At 46.3% G+C, this 22,585-nt stretch overlaps 6 protein-coding genes across 6 annotated transcripts; 3 read left to right on the forward strand and 3 right to left on the reverse strand.

Annotated features, from left to right (window-relative positions):
* Positions 1-609: 609 nt before the first annotated feature.
* Positions 610-1,772, reverse strand: EDB91DRAFT_1026330 (uncharacterized protein; the record flags this gene model as incomplete). Its single annotated transcript, XM_041312642.1, has 4 exons — positions 610-671; positions 719-944; positions 1,642-1,649; positions 1,697-1,772. Coding segments are annotated over 4 exons (372 nt in total), but the record flags the coding sequence as incomplete, so codon positions are not given.
* Positions 1,773-10,307: 8,535 nt separating this feature from the next.
* On the forward strand, positions 10,308-12,199 carry EDB91DRAFT_141705 (SMAD/FHA domain-containing protein). The gene is made up of 3 exons (XM_041326208.1): positions 10,308-11,172; positions 11,225-11,349; positions 11,396-12,199. The coding sequence occupies exons 1-3, from the start codon at positions 10,421-10,423 to the stop codon at positions 11,980-11,982; spliced, it is 1,464 nt and encodes a 487-aa protein (XP_041170487.1). The 5' UTR covers positions 10,308-10,420; the 3' UTR covers positions 11,983-12,199.
* A 2,196-nt stretch (positions 12,200-14,395) lies between these two features.
* Positions 14,396-15,072, reverse strand: EDB91DRAFT_1170934 (uncharacterized protein). Its single transcript, XM_041320194.1, has 3 exons — positions 15,011-15,072; positions 14,612-14,854; positions 14,396-14,559 (listed from the first exon to the last, which is right to left on the reverse strand). The coding sequence occupies exons 2-3, from the start codon at positions 14,729-14,731 to the stop codon at positions 14,422-14,424; spliced, it is 258 nt and encodes an 85-aa protein (XP_041170488.1). The 5' UTR covers positions 14,732-14,854; positions 15,011-15,072; the 3' UTR covers positions 14,396-14,421.
* Positions 15,073-15,507: 435 nt separating this feature from the next.
* Positions 15,508-15,924, forward strand: EDB91DRAFT_1255233 (uncharacterized protein; the record flags this gene model as incomplete). The annotated part of the gene is made up of 2 exons (XM_041323941.1): positions 15,508-15,699; positions 15,751-15,924. The coding sequence occupies 2 exons, from the start codon at positions 15,508-15,510 to the stop codon at positions 15,922-15,924; spliced, it is 366 nt and encodes a 121-aa protein (XP_041170489.1).
* Positions 15,925-17,864: 1,940 nt separating this feature from the next.
* On the reverse strand, positions 17,865-19,300 carry EDB91DRAFT_1087465 (uncharacterized protein; the record flags this gene model as incomplete). The annotated part of the gene is made up of 8 exons (XM_041316215.1): positions 17,865-17,973; positions 18,039-18,141; positions 18,425-18,457; positions 18,519-18,590; positions 18,643-18,656; positions 18,721-18,799; positions 18,852-19,184; positions 19,285-19,300. 8 exons carry the CDS (start codon positions 19,298-19,300, stop codon positions 17,865-17,867), a joined length of 759 nt encoding a protein of 252 aa, XP_041170490.1.
* A 639-nt stretch (positions 19,301-19,939) lies between these two features.
* On the forward strand, positions 19,940-21,557 carry EDB91DRAFT_1087466 (uncharacterized protein; the record flags this gene model as incomplete). Its single annotated transcript, XM_041316216.1, has 7 exons — positions 19,940-19,964; positions 20,119-20,147; positions 20,209-20,502; positions 20,612-20,770; positions 20,830-20,905; positions 21,030-21,422; positions 21,505-21,557. 7 exons carry the CDS (start codon positions 19,940-19,942, stop codon positions 21,555-21,557), a joined length of 1,029 nt encoding a protein of 342 aa, XP_041170491.1.
* Positions 21,558-22,585: the final 1,028 nt, after the last annotated feature.

Raw genomic sequence — 22,585 nt, forward strand, 5'->3', positions numbered from 1 at the left:
GTGTTCTAATGGTGTTTCCTAGTGACGCTTACCATACATTGTCATACACATAGCCTTGTAGCGCTTTGAAAATTTTGCCAACCAGCAGAGGTGGCGATTCTGCCACTTCTGCAGGTTATGCTGGCACAATTGCCCGCAAATAATTCTGCCCCCAGCACTAAGTGTTCCCATAGATGGAGGAATCCCATCTCTTTAAGCTATTGTTTCCATCAACACACACAAGCCAATCAAAATCAAGGGTTGGCTCATACTGGAGTTTATAGAAGCAAGTGGGACAGGAATTAAGTAAACACCAATTGGGAATGTTGTGTTTGAGCGCCGCCTGGAGGCGCTGGTCAATGTGATGAATAATTTCCAAATAAATATCATAAGTGGCTGAGAATTTCATATTGAGGTAGGGCTGATAAGGAATCTACCAATTACATATCAATAGACAGGCTGCTGAGAGTATTGTCCCATACATACATCATGAAGGAAACAAAGTGTCCTACACTGTGCCTGGATACTGAAGCAAGGACAGGCTCAATGAGATTGCCGGAAGGCAGCAAGAGTATGGAGTGAAATGGCAACAGTGGGGCACATTGGAGCACATCCAATGTAGCCATGACAGACAAGTGTCTTGTTAGGGAACCTGTGCGACACTATTGGTTGGAGAGAGGAGCAGTGCTGCCCTATGGGAGAATGAAATAATGCTTCGAAATGGTGCAAAGATACTTACTGAAAATATCAATAAGCTCAACGTTGTTGAGTGAAGGGCAGTCTGTCATGTCCATGTCCAAAGGTGGGACTGAGGGCAAGTCTTTGGAGTTTGGCATGCCATTGCCAGAATCTTGAGCACAGTAGTCAAGATAGGTGTCCACAAGGAAGTCGATCTGGAGATTCCAATGAGAGGTCTGATCTTCTGTATGGTCTTGGCGAATGCAAGAATCTATGTAGTGACGGTACTCAAGTATAAGCAAGATATGTAAGGATTGTTACGTGAAACCTCTCGGATGAGATCCAGCGGCGCTAAACCCAGCAAGGGGTCTTTGTAGCATGGCTTTCAGTGCTAGCCCAGCAAGGAGCTTGCCTGCACTTGGTCTGAGTAAGGATTGATATCCTTACTTGCATAGAGTCAATAGGAATTCTCAAGGATACAATCCAAGAGAGTGGGGTTTCTAACTTGAGAGTATTGTCTCAAGAGAAGATGGTTCTTTGCAAAGAGGGAGTTCTCTTAGGTAAGAGAAGTTCAGACCCAAAGACAAGTGTAAGATGAGAACCGAGTAGATTCAAGTTAGAGAATCTATCTATGAGATGACTGGTATATATATGTAAGTGACTGTACCGGTTGAGCAGTAAGGGTACAGGGTAAGCGGAGGTAGTGCTGACACAGTGGTAAGGGTCAAGGGTCTGTATGAGTCACAATCAAGAAAGGGTAAGAAGTACTGGTTGAATGGTAAGGGTAAGTGTAGGGCATATGGTTAGATAGAAGCAGCAGCTTCTGTGATCCAGGGGAAGAAGCAAGAGCTTCTCATGTTTCAAGACAATGCAATCAAAAAGAAAGAAGATATAAATGGAAATGTAACCATGGTCCAGGTCTAGATGAGTCTGCACAGTTTAGCCACATGTTGGTGGTCGAAAGAATGAAGAAAATGAAATAACATGTAACACTCATGTTACTGTAACAAGGATGAAGCGAATAGGACTTACTATCCACCAATGTCGGCCACTGGATGTGCCAGTCCTTCAAATGCTTTGTGTTCCCCACCTGCATGACTCGTATCAAAACCTTCCTTCTCCAGGAGGAGCAGTGGATGGTAGTGCCTTGACATCCATGCCATGGTTGCCAATCATGGTCTCCACTGTGTTGTGGTCCTCTGCAGACACTGTTGCAAAAATTATAGTGAATGGGGTGAAAAGTGATTGGGAAAATGTACCTTGTATTTCAGCCTGGCAGCTGGTATCCACTACCATCCTTCAATGCTGTTGTTTGCCAGCTGCAAGGACCTCTGATCGATGATTGTGTCCTTGAAAGTTGTGGGAAATGACTGACTTAGACAGCCCAGTAACCTTGAAAGCAGTAGAGCCACGAGGCATGACAGGCATTGATGATGTGTATAAGGGCTGATGGTGGGCTATGTCAACAACAGTAGTTCATGCACTGGGAAAGAATGGGAAAGAATTGGAATGGTGGGGTCCCCTTGTAGGTGCACATCTGTGTATATGGTGGGGTTGTGTTAATGGGTGAGCAGAAGGTACCCAGAGGGTGGCAACAGCGGATAGCAGACAATGTGGAAGAGGGCAAGGAGCGTGAGAATAGGGTGGTTTGGGGGATAGCCCTTCTAGGCGCAGGCAGGAGGGGTGCGGGAAGGCTTACATATGTTTTTGATAGACTCTGAATACACACCCAACCCTAATAGCTATAGGTACAAAGGTTGAATAGGTGAAGGCCATAGGTAATTTGGGGCAGCATTTAATGCTGGTGTTTGGTTTTAGCACAAATGAGCCTAATCAGAGTTGCCGAGCCACGTAATCATCAAGTATAATAAGGCTTCCAAACTGGCAACCCAGGTGCAAATACTAACTCTTAGTAATCAGATACTCAAGGACACCACCTTGTACTTTTCCCATTCTACACCAAACCTGCCAATGGTGATCCCTGCCATGGATCACATCAACAGCATTTTCACAAGCAGCATGATCAAGATGCACCAGCTTGACCCTGCAATCCATGCTGGCCTTGGACTGGCAAAACAGACCCTCAATTAATACTACTCACTGACTGATGTGTCGAAGGCTTACCATATTGTGATGGATGCATACTAATGTTTTCTTTTTTTTTCACTAAACTAATGATGTTGTAGTTCTCCATCCCTCCCACAAGCTAGCCTATTTCTGGGCTGCAAGCTGATAACAAGAATGGATCGACACTACCAAGGAACTTGTACATTCAGAATTTAAGCACTCATATGCTTCTGGTTCAGTGGCCGAGGAGTCCCCTAGTGATTTGGTAACTGAAGACATTGACAAGGTGCATACTAATACTTGTCATTCTGTGTTGTGCTACTAACTAGTACACACAGGATGACAATGCAAGCAACATCTTTGATTGCCTACCAACACTTGCATGTGTCAAGACCCTTGCCAGTGCCAACAAACTCAAAATGTACCTCAACACTGATGTTGAAGACATTGGAGATGTGATTGCCTGGTGGTGCAGACACTGCAAGACTTACCCCTGTTTATCTTGGATGGTGTTGAATTATCTCACTATTCTGGGTACAGTTGCTCATGTTTTTTGTTTTGTTTTTGCTTTAACATGTCTCTGCAGCAACATCTGTTGACATTGAACAGATTTTCAGCCGAGGGCAGCTACTTCTATCACACGTCCAAAACTGTCTTTCTGCCCAGACCACCCAAGCTCTACTTTGTGTAGGATTATGGAGCCAATTAGGATTAGTAAAAGATACAGACATTAATTCAGTGGCAAGCCTCCCAGATGTGGATGGGGAGGATGAGGAACTTGACAATAGATGAGATAGCATTACCCTTCGTTAAAATTTTACTACTACATTGTTATTACAGCAAGCTAGAGACTTGACAGGTATATGTATACCCATGGTACCCATTACCTGTGAATGACCCTTGTATTGACCTGCACCCCTGAGGACCCTTGGGTAGATGGGTATAGGTAGTTGATGGGTGCGGGTGCAGGTTGAGGTTGTTGCACCCACAGGTTTACCCCTGTTGAACCCTAGTAGTGGTACAGGGTGTGACATAATAATAGGTATGTATCAGTAAGCACATGCATAAATAATGAGGCATCTGAGTAATACTGAACTAAATATAGACCAATAAGGGACATGCATAGTAAGTGTGTATCAAGGGATAGAAAGAAAAAGAAGTTCATAGAAGCACAACTGTAACAAGTAGGTACCAAGAGTAATGAGGCTATTTGGGCTGAAAACCCAAAGGGTTTTATGACTCAAAACAACATTTTGACCCTGCACAAAGGGTCCAGGGTGAGCCATGAGGGTGGGTGGGCCTCAGAAGCTCACAAGTCGGAATTTTGGTGGAAATTCTGTGGTTGAAAGTGTTGTGTTGAGTGTTTTTGGTGGGAATATTATATGACACAGTTTGGTGCAAGACACTTAATACTGCTGAAAGGGTGTGGTGGGCAGGTGCAATGAAATGAGAGTGGAGTCAAGCAGAAGAGAAGTTGCAAGTGGTACGTGGTTGTATGAGTCAAGAAAGATGAAGTCACAACTTGAAGAAGCTGTGTCCCCATGTAGACCTCATTCTATGTGAATTCTCATGCCTTGAACTTACATAGAATATAATCTCTGTCAAGGTGAAGACAGGAGAGTGATCAACTGATGCTGAAATACCTGTGCAAGGATTTCAATGGAGTATTATAATTGGGACAACTTGTGCTAAGGAATAGGATCACATATACTTAAATTAACCACCCGTATCCACTCTCTTGAAATTGCTTTTTTCAGACAGTGAAATAGGATGAACGTACAGAGGTTCAGCAAATACTAAATACAACCCCTCAACCTGCTCTCACTGATCAAACAAAGAGTCTGGTTTGTTTTTGGTCACTTCCCCTCCCCATACAATGAGAACGCTGCTTACAAACCCATCCACAGCAAAGGTGCTTCTCCACCCATCTCAACGAGAATCGCGCTCAAATTGCGCTTATTGCAGGTACCGTACAAATAATTCCGCACTGTTCTGTTTCGTGGACCTGACCTCCAAAAAGATAAAGATACAACTCTCCCGATTCAGAAGTAATGGATATTGCAGAAAGTTTATGGCCATAGCGAGGGAATGGTGGATGTGAATGTGAACTTGGCGTTGCCCCACCAGGCTTAGGGAAAATGGAGGGAAGGGAGGAATAAGCGCTGTACAGACCATGGATAAGCTGACAGCTGTTGAGGCTGGCGCAGTTGTTATGTTATTATCATGGTGGGGCTCGCTTGGTATTGTTGAGCGAGAGCCGCCGCAGAGCCATTCATGGTATTTGAACATAGTATTTGCAGCCAGCGACCAATTTGATTGTCGCAAAGACAGCAAATGATGAACAGCTATGATAGGGACGTGTCGATACGTACGAACGACTCGTGGATCATCCCGTAGGTGTAGGTATTGAACAGCATTCTCCTTCGCAACCATTGACAACTGTGCCTGGCCAGAGGTTGGCTTGGGGTGACGGATCAAGGAGCGAGCTGTGCGCTAGGTAGCCTAGGCTGTGTATTCTTCGAGAAGAACATTAATATTCTTCGCGCTCTGTTTCCTGCTATCATAGGACCTAGAATGCTGAATGGCGGTAGAGTAGAAGGACGTGGCCTTAAGTAGGCCCGATATAATTCCAATGGCGATTTACCGCATAAACTTCGGGCTGAACCGGCTCACAAAAAACGGTGAAGACGCTAGTCCGATCAACTGTCTGACAGCTTCTGACAGCTGCGCCCAAGGCAATCCAGGTGATTCCAATTCCAGTCGATTAGTATATTTGGGATGGGGTGACCTGACGAACCTCGATACAGTGATATTCTTGAATCTTCGCGTACAGGATGTCATAAGTCAACTTGTGGCCGCCGGGAAGGAAGGAAGTGGAAAAAATCCCACCAATCCTCTCATCCTCTTCATCATGCAATCAGAAACAAAAATGACAGAAAAACGAAAACATTGCTCCCGGCATGCGTAATACCTGGATAGAGCATACAGTTACCATTTCCTACACCATCCAGGTATCAACTTAAGTATATCATGCTTCGTAGGGGGGTCTAACCAATGGCAAGGTGCGAACCTAGAGAGCGAAGAGTGAAGGGCAGTCCTGTCCCGAGTGGAAATGCAGCAACGCCAACTACAAGGATGTCTTCGAGGCATATAATATTAGTGTAGGTGGCGGCGCTGCGACATCGACGGGCGCCCGATATGTAACACCATCAAGAGGAACTACCCATGAAGATATTCCATATCGGGCTACCGTCACATGGATCCGCACAAGTCCCGAGTGAATTGGGGATGCACACTTGGTAGCGGTCTAGGTCACGTTTTTTCTTGCAAGTGACTGGGAGGAGTCAAAAAGGCAGAACTAGAAATGTCAACAGTACCGGTACGTGGTGCGTTTATGGAGTATCATAGACCTTGTGGTGTTCCGGGACTGATGCAGACAGCTACGAAAATGGCGTCAGGTAGGGACTTGAAAACGAAATTGAAGGCACTCACATCGATAACAAATCATATCAACTGTTGTGACGTACGGGAAGAGGTAAAGGCAAGTCGCGTACTCGGCGAGGTTAAAGTTAAACTTAATCTAATCCCCGAGACCATTGGGAGATGTGATGCGGACAAGTCGAGCCGTACTAGTACTGCTAGACAAGAACCAGAATAAGCGAGCGGACACTCGACATTGGAAGGGAAGGAAGAGCTGATCGTAAGTCAAGGGAGGAACTTCCAAGTTCAAGATCTAGCACTGAGCGACTGGCTTGATCCAATGACATACGGAACAACGATAACAATCGATACATCTCGTTCTTTGCAACGAAGTGTCGTTGACGGACATGTTGTTTTGCATGGTGAGTTGAACCTCGATAGATAGACTGACATTCTACGTACAGGGATAGAGTAAGTGACTTGTGACTGCCAGGAAGCAAGGGGAAGGAAGGAATCCCACCCACCCTCTTCATCATGCACCTGGAAACGAAAACGCTGCTCCCAGTATGCTTATTACCTGGATATGGAAGAATGTTCTGAATACATACTTTCTAAATCCAGGCACCAAGTTATACCATCCTTCGTGAAGTACGGAACAGGGTACATGCATTCAATTAATGGCAATGTGCAAACCTAGAGAGCGAAGAGCCTACTCGAAACGCAACGACGCCAACTGCAAGGATGTCGTCAGCCGGGAGAATAGGTCATCGAAGGTGGTGACGCTGTGACATCAATGAACGCCCGGTATGAGGCACCATGAAGATGAATGCGAAGCTAGATGACCACCTCATACCGGGGGCTACCGCATGGATCTGTACACATCCCGAGTGGACTGAGAACGCACGATTATATTTGATGGTGTTGCCTGAGTCACGGTTTTGGTGTGGAGTTACTGGAAGAGTGAAAGAGGTAGCGTAGAACTGTACGATGCGTGGTTGGCGTTCATCGAGTTGACCTTGTGGTCTCGATTTTGGGACTGGTGCAGACAGGTACGAAAATTGCGTTGGGTAAGGGCTTGAAAATGAAAAGAAGACACTCTCGTGGACATCAACGATTGTCACGTACGGGAAAAGGTACTCTGCAAGGTTCATCTCCGATTGAGCATTCGGGGGATGTAATGATCATGAGGATGAGTCGATCCATACTCCGAGATAAGAATAAAAATGAGAAGCTCGAGATCAGCGTTGGAAGGGATGGAAGAGCAGATCGAACATCAAAAAAAGGCATTTGAAGTTCGAGATCTTGCACTGGCCGCTGGTATGATCGACTGACACACGGAATGGAGAGTGATATCGATATATCTCGTTCTTTGCGGCGAGGTGTCATTTTAGTGTTGGTACTAGATGGTTCTCCAAACAAACTTTGTGCAAGAGAAAGAGCAAACTTTTATTTTGGGGAGGCTTACTTAAGTCGGAGCAACATAATTTCAAATGACCGGCATAGCTCACAAGGGACCGGAACTGTCAGTTCTCGATACCTATGTAGGGATTTCGATCGAGTGGTATAATTGGGACGACTTGTGCTAAGGAATAGGACTGCGTATAAATTAACTACACGCACCCAGATTCAGTGAATAAAAGCCATCGTCATACCCTCCTCTGATCGAACGAGGAGTTCCGATACAATGAAAACGCTGCTAACAACCCCACTCTCAGCGAGGAGATTTGTATTTCTACACCTGTCTCAACAAGAATCGCGCTTATCACAGGTAGAAAAAATGTATAAATCATTGTGGGCCGCTCCGCGGACAAGACACGACAAAGAGATACAACTCCCCCGATTCAGAAGCAGTGCATGTAGCAAAAAGTGTATGGCCATGGCGAGGGAATGCAGAAAGTGAAGGTGAAGGTGAACTTGGTTCCGCCTCGCCAGGCCCGGGGAAATGGGGGGTGGGAGGAGTAAGGCCACGGAAAAAACAGACCACTATTGAGGCTGTTGGGGACCTTGGTGAGGCTGCTGCTGTGATCGTGCCTGGGGCGGCTGTTGTGTTGTGATCATAATAGGCTATCTGAGCATCGTTCCGCGGGGTTGTGAGAAAGTATTTGCAGCAAATTAAAAAGCCAGCGAGCGAACAGAAGAGTTACGAAGACAGAACCCAATGAACAGCTGTGAGAGTGTTAATACGTACGGACAACTCACGAATCATCCCGTAAGTGTAGATATTGAGCAGCATCCTCTTTTGCAGCCATTGACAACTGACCCTGTAACAGATAATGCAACGACCTGTGCTAGGCTGTTTCTTCCTTGAGAAAGACATTCATATTCTTCGCGCTCTGTTTCAAATTCCTCCTATCCTAACACCTAGAATGATGAGTGGCGGTAGAGTGGTAAGTCATGACCTTAAATAGGCCCAGCATAATTCCAAATGCTCATTTACCGCACAAACTTCGGGCTGAACCAGCTCACAAGGGACGTCTCGATCGAGGTGGGGACGCAAGTCCGATCAGGTGCCAGAAAGTAATCCAGGTAATTCCAGTTTCAACCGATTAGTATAATTAGGATAGGACGACTTATGCCGAAGAACGTAATTAATGACGACGAACCTTGATAAACCGATAACCTTGAATCTTCGTAAAGGATGATCCCAAGTCGACTTGGCTGCTAGGAAGCAAACACCCTCATGAGCACCCATCCTCTTCATCGTGCAATCCGAATCCCCGACTCCAAAAACGACAATACTGTTCCTGAGATCACGGTGATGCCTAATACGATATGGAAGAACGGTGCGCATTTAATAAAACAAGCATCACCGTCTATATCAGACATCAAGTTAAGTATATCATGCTTCCGGAGAGACCGAACAGGGACCGAAGAGGCATCTAACCAATGGCAAAGTGCGAGCTATGAACCTGGAAAGCGAAGAGTGAAGAGCAATCTTACTCCGAGAGGAAATGCAACGACGCCAACTGTAAAGGTGTCTTCATAATTCCCACCGCTGGGCAGCGACATTGACGAACACCCGATATATGATTCAGACACTATCAAGAGAAACTACCCATGAAGATATGCCATATCGGGGGTTATCACGTGAATCTGCACAAGTCCCAAGTGGAACACTTGGTAGCGGTCTGTGATTTCCTGCAAGTGATTTGGAGGAGTGAATGTAGCACAGAACTAGTACTATCGACGGTACCGGTACGTGGTGCGGTTATCGAGTATCTTGTAATGTCTCCTTTCCGGAATCGATGTAGACAGCTGCGCAAATGGCGTCAGGCAGGGACTTGAAAACGAAAGAAAGGTACTCACGTCGATATCAACATGTCACGTACGTGAAAAGGCAAAGGCAAGTCGCTGTATTCTGCGAGGTTAAAGTCAAACGTTAATCTCTGAGACCATTGGGAGATTTGGACAAGTCCCAAGTAGACTGGGGACGCATTTGTATGCGGTGGGTCACGTGTCTCTTGCGTGTAGCGCAGAAGTGTCAAGGATACGTGATTGAGTGAATCTTGTGATGGCTCAATTCTGGAATGCAGCAGACAGCTACTAGCGAAAATGGCGTAGGTAGGGATACAAATCTTGTTTGAAAACCGATGATAACTCATATGAACTGTTGTCACGTACGAGAAAAGGGGAAGTCTCCACAGGCTGCGAAGCTCATCAGTGATTGAGGATATGATGAGGAGCGTCGATCCAATGAGCGGGGAGAGGGAATGAAGGAACTGAGATACTAAGAATAAATGACGATGCAGCGACCAGAGCGCTCACCGGCGCTTACTTAAGTACTAGACCCGGTATAATTTCAAATGACCGATATAGCAAGGGCTGAACCGGCTCACAAAGGACGTCTTAGTGGAGTTGAAGACGGAACTACTACGATCAACTGTCAAGTTAAGCCTGTGCTGTAATTTCAGCTGATAGTGGACCTGTGCAAGGTACGATAATGAGCATTGATAGTCTTGGCCTAGTAGGTAACTTTGCAGGGAGAGTATGGATTGAATTATATGGTTTATTCAGGGTGGTATGTCGAGGATAGAGCTAGGATGAGGATGGATAAGATATATTCTTGTTTCTAGGAGAGTCTAGGTTAATTGGTTGTTAATGTCTCAGACAGAAGCGACGGAATCGGCTAGCCAAGTTTAGCCGTGAGTGCCTTGACTTTAATACGCAGCCGCAAAGCAGCGCCTCCATCAACTAGAAAAAATAATCGAGCGAGGAACGTCAAACGAGTTCATTGACCACCATCCGAATCTTCGAATCTAACGAAAGGCAACAGGACATGGCTTTGGAGGCACCTCAACCACAGAATTCAAGTCTAGTTCTAAATAATGATTCACCAACCGTACCACAACGGTCCACAGTGACCATTTTGGGATCCTTTCTACGTGGACGCCCAAGAGGAACTTCTACTTCACACCAATTAGATTTATCCCCCAATCGACGTACAAGCTTCGCACCACAAAACATACTCAGAAGAAGAGACACAAACAACGACCTACCTTCACTATCACCAACACCAACATCAACTTCACCCATGCCAGCACCACCCCTTCTCCGAGCAACAACCATCTCAAACCCAAACCCTGCAACCCACAGAATAAGACTAGTTCCCCACCTCGACAGTCGCCGCACACTCCGTTTCGAACCCATCAGCCGTGATATCAAAGACAATGACAGTCCCCTACGCATAGGTCGCTTCACAGATCGCTCAGGAATAGGTCTAGCAGCAGTAAACGCCCTAAACACCAACAAACTCGCTTTCAAATCTAAAGTCGTCTCAAGAGCACATGCAGAGATCTGGAGCGACAGCGGAAAATTCTATATCAAAGACACAAAATCTTCATCTGGGACTTTCCTCAATCATCTCAGGTTGAGTCCTGCCGGATCAGAGAGTAAACCCCATCAACTCAAAGATGGCGATATCGTTCAACTGGGCGTGGATTATCAGGGCGGCACCGAGGATATTTACAAGAGTGTGAAGATTAGAGTCGAGGTGGGCAGAGAGTGGCAAGCTGCTCCTAATGCTTTCAAGTACGTCTTCTCTTCATCTCTATCTTGTTGATATTGACCTTGATCGCAATAGCACAAACGCCCTCTCACAACTCCGCTCCCTCTCCGCAGACCCACTCAACCAACCACAGCCACAAAGCACAATCGCACATGGCAAGAAACGCATGCCAAAGACCAACATCCCCGATTGTTGTATCTGTAAGCCTCCCTACTCCCCAGTTATACCCACGCTAACGATAAACAGGCCTCTTCGCAGTAACAATCCGCCAAGCCCTCTTCATAGCCCCTTGCTCTCACGCCTTTCACTACAAATGCATCCGCCCCCTCCTCGAAGCCCACACAAGCGCATTCAGCTGTCCCCTCTGTCGCACATTCGCAGATCTAGACGAAGACGTCGAAGTTGAAATCGAACCCTCTCCTTCTCCCTCCCCTTCATCATCACCAGAAGACGACGATGTCGAAGATGACGCTGCGTTGGCGCTGGGGAAATCGTTATCGCTAGCGCCTCCGATGGTACGAGACGGAGCTGAGACGGAGGTAGAGGGCGATGCGAGTTCGAGACCGCGTGTGAGAATACGGACCGCTGGGCACGTTTTACACCCGCATCCTCATCCGCATCTACCGGTGTCTGTATTGGAGGGCGAGGACGATCTTGACGAGGAGATGATGGATATGCTAGACGATGCGGATTCGGATGCGGGAGAGGGGGATGAAAGGAGCGGGAGCGGCAGTGGCAGTGGCAGTGCTGAAGGTATGGGCTTGAGCTTAGGCTTAGGAATGGGGGCGATGGTGGTTGATGGGGAAATGGTGAATGGGAAGCGGAAACGGTGACCGTTCCGTTCGCCTCATGCCTTCATCCTTTTACTCTCCACTGTATCCTCTCATCGTTCTGTTCCATAATGACCCCCAGGAAGGACCAATATTGTTCATGATATCATGGGATTCGTTTTGTATATTTGGCGCGCATGGGTTATCGCACTTTTTACATATGAGCGGTTCTATACATACATCTTTCTTTCCTTCCTTCCTTCCTTCTTTCCTTTCCTCGTTGTTTTTCTTTTTCTCCTTCAGTTCCACTCATCTTATTATACTCGCATGTCTCGATATCGAAGATTCTCTTTTCAATGTCACACTAATGAAACCATCGCGTTGTTGCAACACTGTCTTTCTTTTTCTCCTCTCTCCTCTATACTCTTTCCTCACCGCCTAGCTTCAAGTCTGATGCATACTATGAGTGGTTACCGGTGAACATCGAGTGTGATACCTAATCGAACACGATACGGTATACCCCCACTAGCCGCGATGCAAGGCGGGCGGTCACGAGTCTGATGTTCCACGTTACCAGCCGCCTTGCACGACGATGACAAATGACTCGTCGAGGATCCGCTGTGGGTGGGAGGAGTTGGGGTGGGGTATTGCAATGTAATCCATCATTCGTCATGCAAGGCAAGACAAGACAAGGCGGCGTAACGATCCCAAGATCCGTCCCGTTTCTGTAAAGTGACCTCCTATCTCACCGGTGGAAAAATACCGAAAAGCGACCGGGAGGAAGAGGATAACCAGAAAGAGGGCGCGGTCCAACCGTTAGTGTAGACAATATTGGTATGGCTAGGGTGGTGGTACGGATCGTTATCGTGCGGAGAAGCATGAAACCAGTGCGTATAGTACTAATACTTATTTATGACTGCGAGAGAAGCATGAGTCAAGAGTAAAAGCGACATTTTTTATAGATCACTTGTGATGCGCATTTGCATCGAATCACTGATGACGGTTCTGGGAGTTGATGAAGGATCTCGTCGAGAGAAGCAGAGGGGGAAACTGTCCATATGACATCGACGCGAGTAGCGTATAGTATATTGATGTGGCTGGGGAGGTACGGTTTGTTGTCGGCGGGATAAGCAAGTAGATCAGTACGCACCATCCATGCCCGTCAATATTTATGTAAGTTGGTCACATCTCATCGATACTAACCGGAGAAACCTTGCAAACATACGACCCTATCATCAGAGAACTGATGAGTCCTTGACATGGTAGCCGTGGGAACTATAGGAGGATATAATTCTGTTCCTGCTAGATATGACTATGTATACTGCGAGAAATGTGAGTTATCGGCACATAGCCATGGATGTCTAAGAATCTAAATTACCATGAGGAGTTCGCGACAAGGTTGCGACATTGCACCATCGCGGCCGGCAGTGTATAATAGCGTAATCACCTCACACTTGTCAAATAATATCATATTCCCTTATTTATGTGTTGAACTGCAAGAGTATTCAAGACTTTATCGTGGAAAGCGCGATTAGCGCTTGTCATCTAATCTAGATTTATATGAGGGTTCTCGATAAGGTCACGACTCTGCACCATCACGACCGGCAACATATGATAGTGTTATTAGCTCCCACTCGTTTAAAAACCTCATATTCCCTCATTTATATTGGGTTTACAAAGCTATATAGTAGGGTTCAGATATTGCTTCAATTACAATGTGACAACGTAAGTAAGATTACGTTCATTCTTACTTTCAGGAGCGACCTGGCGTAGGTTCAGTATTCTATCAATACTTGTCATGGACATCACGCTGCCAGGAGAAATCAAGCCGTGTACATGAAGGTCTGGAGAGAGCACCGTGAACTTGAAACAAACAAATCATCGAAGAGGTAATCATCTACTATTGTAAGAACAGGGTGTTTGATCCCACAGAACCAATTCGCGTAGCCGTCATGTGCGTATCAAATACATATTCTATATATCCACACTACTGGCTTCTCCGAATACGATGAGGAGTCAGACTGTGCGTCGATGTTCGGGATGGGTCCCATGAACCAATGTTTCGTGGAGAATATCCAAGATCCTGCAGCAAATATGAAGACAGCCATGACAATCACTACTGAGTAATCTGCATGTTGCGATGAGTCAAGGGCTAACTATATATGATAGCACTCACTCATGGTTTGCACACTGGCTATCTGTGTGTATGGAAAGAGCAGCATGACAACCATGAATGCCACCCAGACAACACCTGTCCAGCCGATCGGAAAAGACCACCAACCAAGATTGAATGGACCAGGTTGTAGTTTGTCCTTCCCCCAGGTAATACGACAATATATGAACATCGCATATGAGATGTATAAACCTATGACAGACGCCCTTCAGAGCAACAGAGTTAGTATTAGTGACTTGAGAAGCTCACTAGATGTATGAGGCCAAGGAGTTGAATGCTGCTGTGGAAAACACTAGTGTCCCGCAAATGGCAGAGAGCACCATCACAAACTATACAGCATTCACTGGAGTTTGCATTGTGTAGTTGATGTGCTTCCACCACCATGAGCCGGGAAGAGCGTTGTCCCGAGAAAATGCGAAAATGATGCGTGAAGCATCAACAGCTTGTGAGCATCTGCAAAGGTACTGTCAGGAAATCAGATATTTAAACTTCATCATTTTTAGTAAACGCACTTTCCTGCAACACTGTGATGGAGGACCAGAGGGTCAAAGCACCTTTCTTCCCCAGGACATTCAAAAATACTTGGCCAAGAGGGAGCGCTAATTTTGTCTGCAGGATCTGGAACCAAGGTGGTAGCATAAGAAGCGGCGATGTAATAAAGCCAGCCCAGTATCTCAGTTCCGGCAACCCCGACCAAAATCGCAATTGGTGCTGCGCATGCAGCTCCTGCGGTTTCCTCAGTGATATGTGCAGCAGAGTCATCTAGAGAAACAGGGTTAGGTATGGGTGTACCAAATTATATGTCCGCTCTGCCGCGCTACTCACAACCTGTCAATGACCACATCAGGTGATGTAAAAGTGAGAATGAAAGCCCAGACATCTGAACATAGTCAGGCACTGAAACGAAAAAGACTGCTCACCAAAGAACTACAAGTGTAGTCGACAATGGTGATGTCCGTGAGATGCTTCAGCAGCTCATTAAGAGACAGCGAGCACAACAACGGGAACGATGTGGGCATTTGTATTTGTTTATTTGGCTTTGTTGGTGTCTAAATTAATTCTGTACTTGTCATTTTTCAAACTATTGCCATACTTGTCTGCCTCGTCTGAATCTTCATTATTTGAAGTACCGTAACAGTACCTCTCATCCCTGACTCTTGCGGTGTGATGGCACGCACCAAGCAAACTTCTTCAAAAGCAACTGGTGGGGTTGCCCCCCGTGTCCGAATCAAGAGAGATCAGCAGACCCTCGCAAGCTTGAAGGTTGCAGTACCTGCCACATCTTCTGCAAGAAACTTTATGCTCTCACGTGGAAGCCCATTCAGGACCACTCAAAAATGAGGTGAGTGATACTTAACAAGCTCACTAGCAATAATCCACTGAAATTGCTCCACAGTTCTGCATGCTCTGCCAGGATGGCATGCGTGAAGGTGAAGATTGTCTCTACTGAATGCGACGAGCATGACTGCCCGCGTGCCATGTGCACCCAGTGCATTTCAATTCCGGCTGGCGACGTGCAGTACCTACAGGAGCCGGATGTCAAATTTCGCTGTGTCCACTGCCATACGGCCTTGGACAAGAAGTTGAAAGAGGTCACGCCATACTATGTGAGTTCATTCATTCCTATTTCCGCCTTTCACTGATTAATATATGTCTAGGGATTTTATAGGGATGCTCAGCCCATTTTCCAGTCATTCCTGCCCATCGTTGGACAGTTAACCCTTTCTAAATGTTCCCAGATTTCTTCAAAGCCAGCCCTCATCATTCATTTCAAGGTTGTTGGCTTCGAGAACACTGCGAGCCCAGTTGACAGCGGTCCATTCCTACCTTAGGCCTTATTTTCCGAATGGCGGCCTCCACCTCGTCGATGTGGTTTTCGACCTCGGCACTAGTCACAAGATTGATAGGTACTCTCAACATGTGCGAGGAACTTGTGAATGACATTATGGAAGATCGCGACTACCAGACGGTTTGTCTTGTGATCACCAATCACACGAACGACGAGAACGGCAACCCTTTCCTTGGTTATTCGGTGTGAAACAGTTATATCACAGATACCGTTCCCGAGGTGTGTACGCTGCTCGTTATTGACCATATCACCATCATTACTAAAGTATCTCCAGTTTATGAGTGCTTTACTTGATCCATGGAGCAAAGTGATTCGCCGCTCGAAGACCACCACCCTATTCTTTTTGGGCTGCGGAGCCATCATCAACAAATCCGAAGGTTTCAGCGGTTTGCAGTCTGGCTGTTGTTGATCACGCAATTTCAGTCTACGGTCGCATTCACTGCCAAACACTTCCATCTGGCATTCACTTCCCATCTTTTTATTGCATTCGCTCAGCTCGTTATTATTGAATGCTTCCCACTGTGTGAAGCATTCCCTGGGATAATCGAGCAATCGGGATTGGGCATGCACACCGATATCGTCCTGATGACCATGATGCCTCAAGACAATGGCCCAGTGATGCCACTAGAATGCACTCATTACTCGTGGGCTCATTCTACTTCTCGTCCGTGGGGAAAGACACTTCCTCTCCAATGCCCCGCAATGTGGGTGTCCCACCGAATGGAACAGAGTGAAGGCCGACTTCTCGTGCAAGTACATGGTCTTTGAATGTTCATTCGCAAACTGTGGCCTGTGTCAAGGACAAATCGGAAGCAAGGAAGCCCCGCTTGAAGATTATTTGCAAGGCTCCGAAGAACTCGAGGCTACTTCCAGGGAAAAGACGAAATGCCTCTTGGTTAGAGATCGCTCTTGACTTCTCCCAGTCCGTGACCGGTATGTCCGAGTTGGAATTGGATGTTGAGATGGTCTGATATCGATTGCTCATATATACCTTGTACGAATGGCGGGAAGTGCATGGATGAATTTGAATGTGACTCATGTGTGCGCTTCTTCGAACCTCGTTGTTGCCATCAGTTGTACCTAGCTATAGAATTTGAGTTACATTTCAACTACTCCGGCGGCTGTGTGTATGACTGCTCAGTATGCCTTTATCAGATTTACACTGGCAGCTTCTCGTTGATGCACTCTTCCTGTGCTACTCACTCTGCTATATTCTGAACTGTCCTCTACATTGGTGTGCGTGTATGTAACACATGAGCTACACAATATCCTGTAGGTATAATATATCTATAACACTCGAGCTGCATTGGGTCGAATACCTATGCGAGTTAGACATTGGTGGCTTGAACAATACTAAGACGTACCATTTGTGAAACTTGAAATGAGAGATCCATTAAGACATGTTGTCATGTCGTCTTGAGACGATTCAGGCTTCATGGCCAGTGTTATTACCCCCCACATTGTCAATACCCCTCCATGTCCTGTCAGACTGGCAAAGGTTTGCCCTCACAGCTCACTTTGTGTCTTACATGGACATGAAAGCCCTATCGTTTCTGACTTCGCGCTTGTACCCAACTAGCTTACTCCTGAATCCTCACAGCATCAGCTCGTCATTTAATATACACAAGGTAGTAGCTCACTGGTTATAGCACTATACATCATCGCCAAGCTTCCACAGCGGCCATTGAACGCTCGAGCCTCAAAGAGTGCAAGTAGGGTTGTCGAAGACTCGAAGTGAGGGCATGATCAAGTGACCTTCAGTTCATATCACTGTCCTATAAATATATGAGAGCGCCATGTTATTACAATAGATAACAGGATAGTTTGTATAAGGGGAGGAAATAGACGAGTAAGATACCCGAGAGAATTAACACCAGCAATATAAAAAAACGGCCAGCTCAGCTTTAGTAGCCCTCCCATTCCTCATTCAACTACATCATCACTCTCATCTTCCTCCGGACCCCCAGTATCATCTTCCTCGTTCTCTCCATCTGAACCGTCATCCGCAGGAAGCGTCATCATATCATTCAAACTAGAGTAATTAATATCACCACATGTACCCCAAAAGGTATACTGAAAATGAAGCACCGGACTCACCAATGGACAAATGGCATCATCACATCAGCAACACCACGTAGTGCATCCATAAACTCGGCTCCAGGCGCAATGACTTGGGCATCCATGAACCGGCAAGAAACAGCTAGGGAGCGGCATTTGAGGAGGGCAATATTGGTGCAACCTTCAATTGATCTTCATGCCCAAACACATTCTGACGTTCTCCATGCAGGTGCGGATGGGGAGGGCCAAAATGGGTAGTGAATGTCTCAGAAGAAAGGATTGTGCACAGGGTCTTAGCGGCGGGTGTGGAGCGGAGTAGGTGGTTTCTGTTAGGTGAGGGAAGGCATAAAAAGAACCATAGAAACAAAGGGGAGATGAGATGGACCTGAGAGTCGCAAGTTTGTTCTTAGCAGGACACCATGCACCTGCAGCAATGACGCTCTCATCACCCGGTTTGACTAATAGTCAGTGTCAGTGGATGACATCTTTAGGGGGCAACGGGGGAATCTGGGCATCAACCTCTGAGCATATTGGTAAAATCCTTGATCTTGAAGCCCTTGAACTCCTTTTCTATGCGACGATACACAGGTTCTGTTGTTAAAATAAGTGCAAAGCTTTAGTTTAATACAGAAGCCCCACATACCGTGTAGCTTGAACCTAGAAGCGCGTGATAATTTTCAGCCAGTGATAAATGAATGAAGGCCGTGATAGAAGTGCGAACCATTCGCGGTCGTTACACGCAGGGTCCTTGAGTTGCATGAGAAAATCAAGCGTGTTCTGTGAAACTTGGCCAGGAGGCACTTTAACACCGGTAAGTTGATCATTCCTGAAGCAGGAAAAGACCCAACTCACCCCAGCCTGTCTTTGGAGCTTGCACGATGCGACCCACGACTTGCTGCCCTTCCTTCAGGTCTAAATCACTCCCATCTACATCCTCTTCATCCTTGGCATCATCCTCCTTGGCTTTGCATTTCCTGGGCTTGGGCTTGGAAGGTAAGCTTGACTTATATTTGAAATTGGAAGAACGCGTGCGTTTCTTGGGTGGCGGGTCGTCGAGTGCGTTGCTGTGAAGAGATTCGGGCTCTGAGTCTTCAGAGGATAACTGAGCACGCTTGCAGAGGCCGGTTTTGCAGTGTAGCTGGCATCGTTTGCTCAAGTAGGACGGCAGGTCTAGGTCAATCAAGACTGAAACAATCGCAGGGCTTTGAACTTAACTCAAATTCCACTAGGTAACCCAGTACAACTGATGGCAATAGCTGAGGATTGAAGAAGCGCACACACTCACATTCAAATTCATCCATGCACTTCCCGCCATTCGTACACTTGATTCTCAGTCCTTTGACAAGAGGAATTTTTTAGGTGGACAACAGTCCATGCATTCGATGAGTTCATTGCCATTGAGCGTTTCCACGACGCCCTGGCAAGCACTTTGCAAATATACCCTCATGCCGCTGGGGAAACGACCATAGATACATCCTTCAGTTCCTCCCACATTTACGAATGCAAACCTAAACCAACAGCGAACTACTCAAAAGCACTTTGAGAGGAACTTCGGCTTTTTAGATGCTATCATAGAGCTCCTGAGTTACTAAGTTGCCTGCCCTTCAGGGAGCCAAATGCAGCATTTCACATCTGTTACTCTCATAAGTGCTACTAACTACTAACAGCAGGGATCCTGCACTACTTATGGTTAAATCGGTACCGTAAGCATCACAGTCGCCGTGATGTTAAATTTCCGACTTCGATTTCCTGGTGGTGCCGTAGCTAAATGCTGACAATCATTAGTTGCCCAACCGTTCTTTCGCTGAGGTTGACGGCATATGAAGGCTGGTCACGACGATAATGTATATCCTTCATGTTTATAAAAGTCACGGTGAGTTTTAAATTTTGACGTTGACATGTCCAGTGACGCTCTCAGGCTACAGTCTTCTATTAACTCTATGGTCAATTCAATTCCTTCTGCTTGTCAGTGTACTCAGTGCACAAACCGCAGCTTTCCTGCTCGGTGCTCATACAGAACTGCCCAGTGTCGAGGACAAGGAGATCAACTGCATGCGCTGCGGTTCAGCATTTTTATGAGGGAATGACTGAACAGCCTGCCATTAGAAGAATTTACCAGACAATGGTGCCAGGCCCAGCTTGAGAAAAGTAAGTTAAATGTGTATATCTGAGCTGACGAGATGCTGATCATGTCACCGTGTCGCACTAGTCGAGTTCAGAGTTCCTCTCCACACTCTGGATAGAAACCAATCAACCACTTATGTGGACCGCTCTCACTCTGAAGTCAGATTCCCACATAGACATACTCAACTCCATCAAGGCTACAATGGATGTCTCAAAGACATATCAGCACTTGGGCTGGCGTTTGTCTACTGCTCGCCACATGGACTCACCTCATCGGCTTTTAACAACGCATGACATTGATAGCGCTTTCAAAGCTGCAAGGACAGAACAGGGATCTGGCAGAAAAATAAAGAAAGTTGCCATTGAAATTGTCAATACTGTACGTGCTTTGATGATTGCAAGCTGTCTGCACGACGTGACATCAACTTGCAGGCTGTACAGAAAGAGAAGCAAGCACGATGACAGGCAGGTACATCTTCTGCGGGCAGGTATACAAAGGAGCTAGAAACAGTCACAAGCAAGTTGTGCCTGCCCTGACCATCCGAAGCTCGGAGAGGACACATTCTGCTGGGTCGATGCATCCCAGCCCGACTGCTCCACACTATCCGTTGTGCACCCAGGACCTACAGGAGTGGGCTAAATATTTGGTATGTGAAATACTTATTTGCGGCCTGCAAGGATACTACATAACGCTCATGGATTTTAGCACGAAACTGGAGATCCAGACTTTGTCATTTTACCCAGGACATCTCCGAATCATTTCAATGAAATTCAAAAGACACGTAAGGAGTGAACTACGTCATCGCTCCAGAGGGTGCCCACCGAAATCATACCACCCATCATCCATAATCATATCCACCTCCCACCTCCCACTAATGACACAATCTCCAACGGAATGCTTATGAGAGAACAAGGAAAGGGCCATACGGCTCCCCAACCGCTCAAGAGGACTTTTGCGCTCTATATGGGAGAGTGATGAAGAGTCCGACGACGACGAACCTCTGCAATGTATTGAGGATGTCCTTAGGACCGTCCATTCTCGCTACCCTGCGATGAACTTTCCCCAATATGCCGATAAACTGAAGGACCACGGCATTTTTTATTTGCCCACCACAGCTCATTTCAGTGTTAGATTCTATGAAGAGAAAGTTGGGATGTTGGAGGGCTCTGCATATACCTTTCAAAGCTGTATTTCTAAATCTCACACAAAGGTGGAACTTGCAAAGGAGAGAAGGCAGGCTAAAGGGAAGAAGAAAGCACAGGCCCGTGGTAACAGGGATGAAGAAAACATCCCCCCTAGTAGCTTATGATCATCATGCAGCGCTCTGAGCATCATTCAGGCTCTAGCGTGAAATTTTAAATATCTTTTTGTTATTGATAGGCCTACATAATCTAGGAAGGACTAATCCCCAGCTCGAAGACAACTGGAAATGACAGTTTAATATACAGTCGGTGAGAACTTGAGCATGATATAATTTAGATTTGAAATGAAAATTTTTTGTCAGTCACTGGGTGTAGTTGCTGAGTAGATATGGGTTGAACAGATGAGAGAACATGGTCAAGCTATGTTAAGATAAACCCACGAGAATCTGTGCGCCTCACACGTTAGCTACATATGGCTATGCCTGTACCTATGAACTTTACGATCCTGGCAAGCTGACATGCTCAAAATTCAACCAGGTGTGCCTTGGTCATGTAGTTCAAGATATAACTACATGTGTGCACATTGTATATTCAGCATCTGCCTTGGTTCATCTCTATAAACTTGTTGTACCATCACTAGCCGTGACTATGCAGCCTCATCTTAGGTATGATCTGGGCTATGGGTACCATATTCACCAAAATCAGAATATATTAATATATATGACATATTGATAGATCAACCACGTACTACAGTATCGCATATGTGCACCTTCGACGCGTCCACTGATATCATTGCTCCTCCTCACTCAATATCCTTCATCCAAGTATGTCTGGCCTCCCTGTGCCCACCAGGATTCAATCCCCAAGCCTGGATCCAAATCCCCGAATCAGCACAGGTTCAAATATGGAGGGACACCACTGCACGCACCCAACCTGATGTCCCACCACATGAATCACAGATTGACCCTGCTTTTCTCGGGCCAAATTTGAATGGGTTGTCGTGGACTGTACAGTGCAGAGTCCTATGATGCGAATCAGTGATGGACCCCATGCACCTATGCCTCCAATGGGGAGCGAAGCCATACCAAGGAATACTGTGGAACAGTAAGTAACATTCCTTCGACGGTTTCAAATGACTGTACATTGTTCGCACAGGGACAACACAGCACAGTCAAGAGTGAGGAACCAGCAAGGGCAGCCAAGGAGAGGTGCTGAAAGGAGTCGGTATGTCAAGAATGGTGCATATATGTGCATAGACTCACCTGTACAATGCAGAAACTGACCTCGCGAACACACGCTGCTCACGTACTGATGAGCAT

Source organism: Suillus paluster (assembly GCF_016628075.1).
Source record: "Suillus paluster strain FC165 chromosome Unknown EDB91scaffold_131, whole genome shotgun sequence".
In the NCBI taxonomy this organism is placed as follows: Eukaryota; Fungi; Basidiomycota; class Agaricomycetes; order Boletales; family Suillaceae; genus Suillus; species Suillus paluster.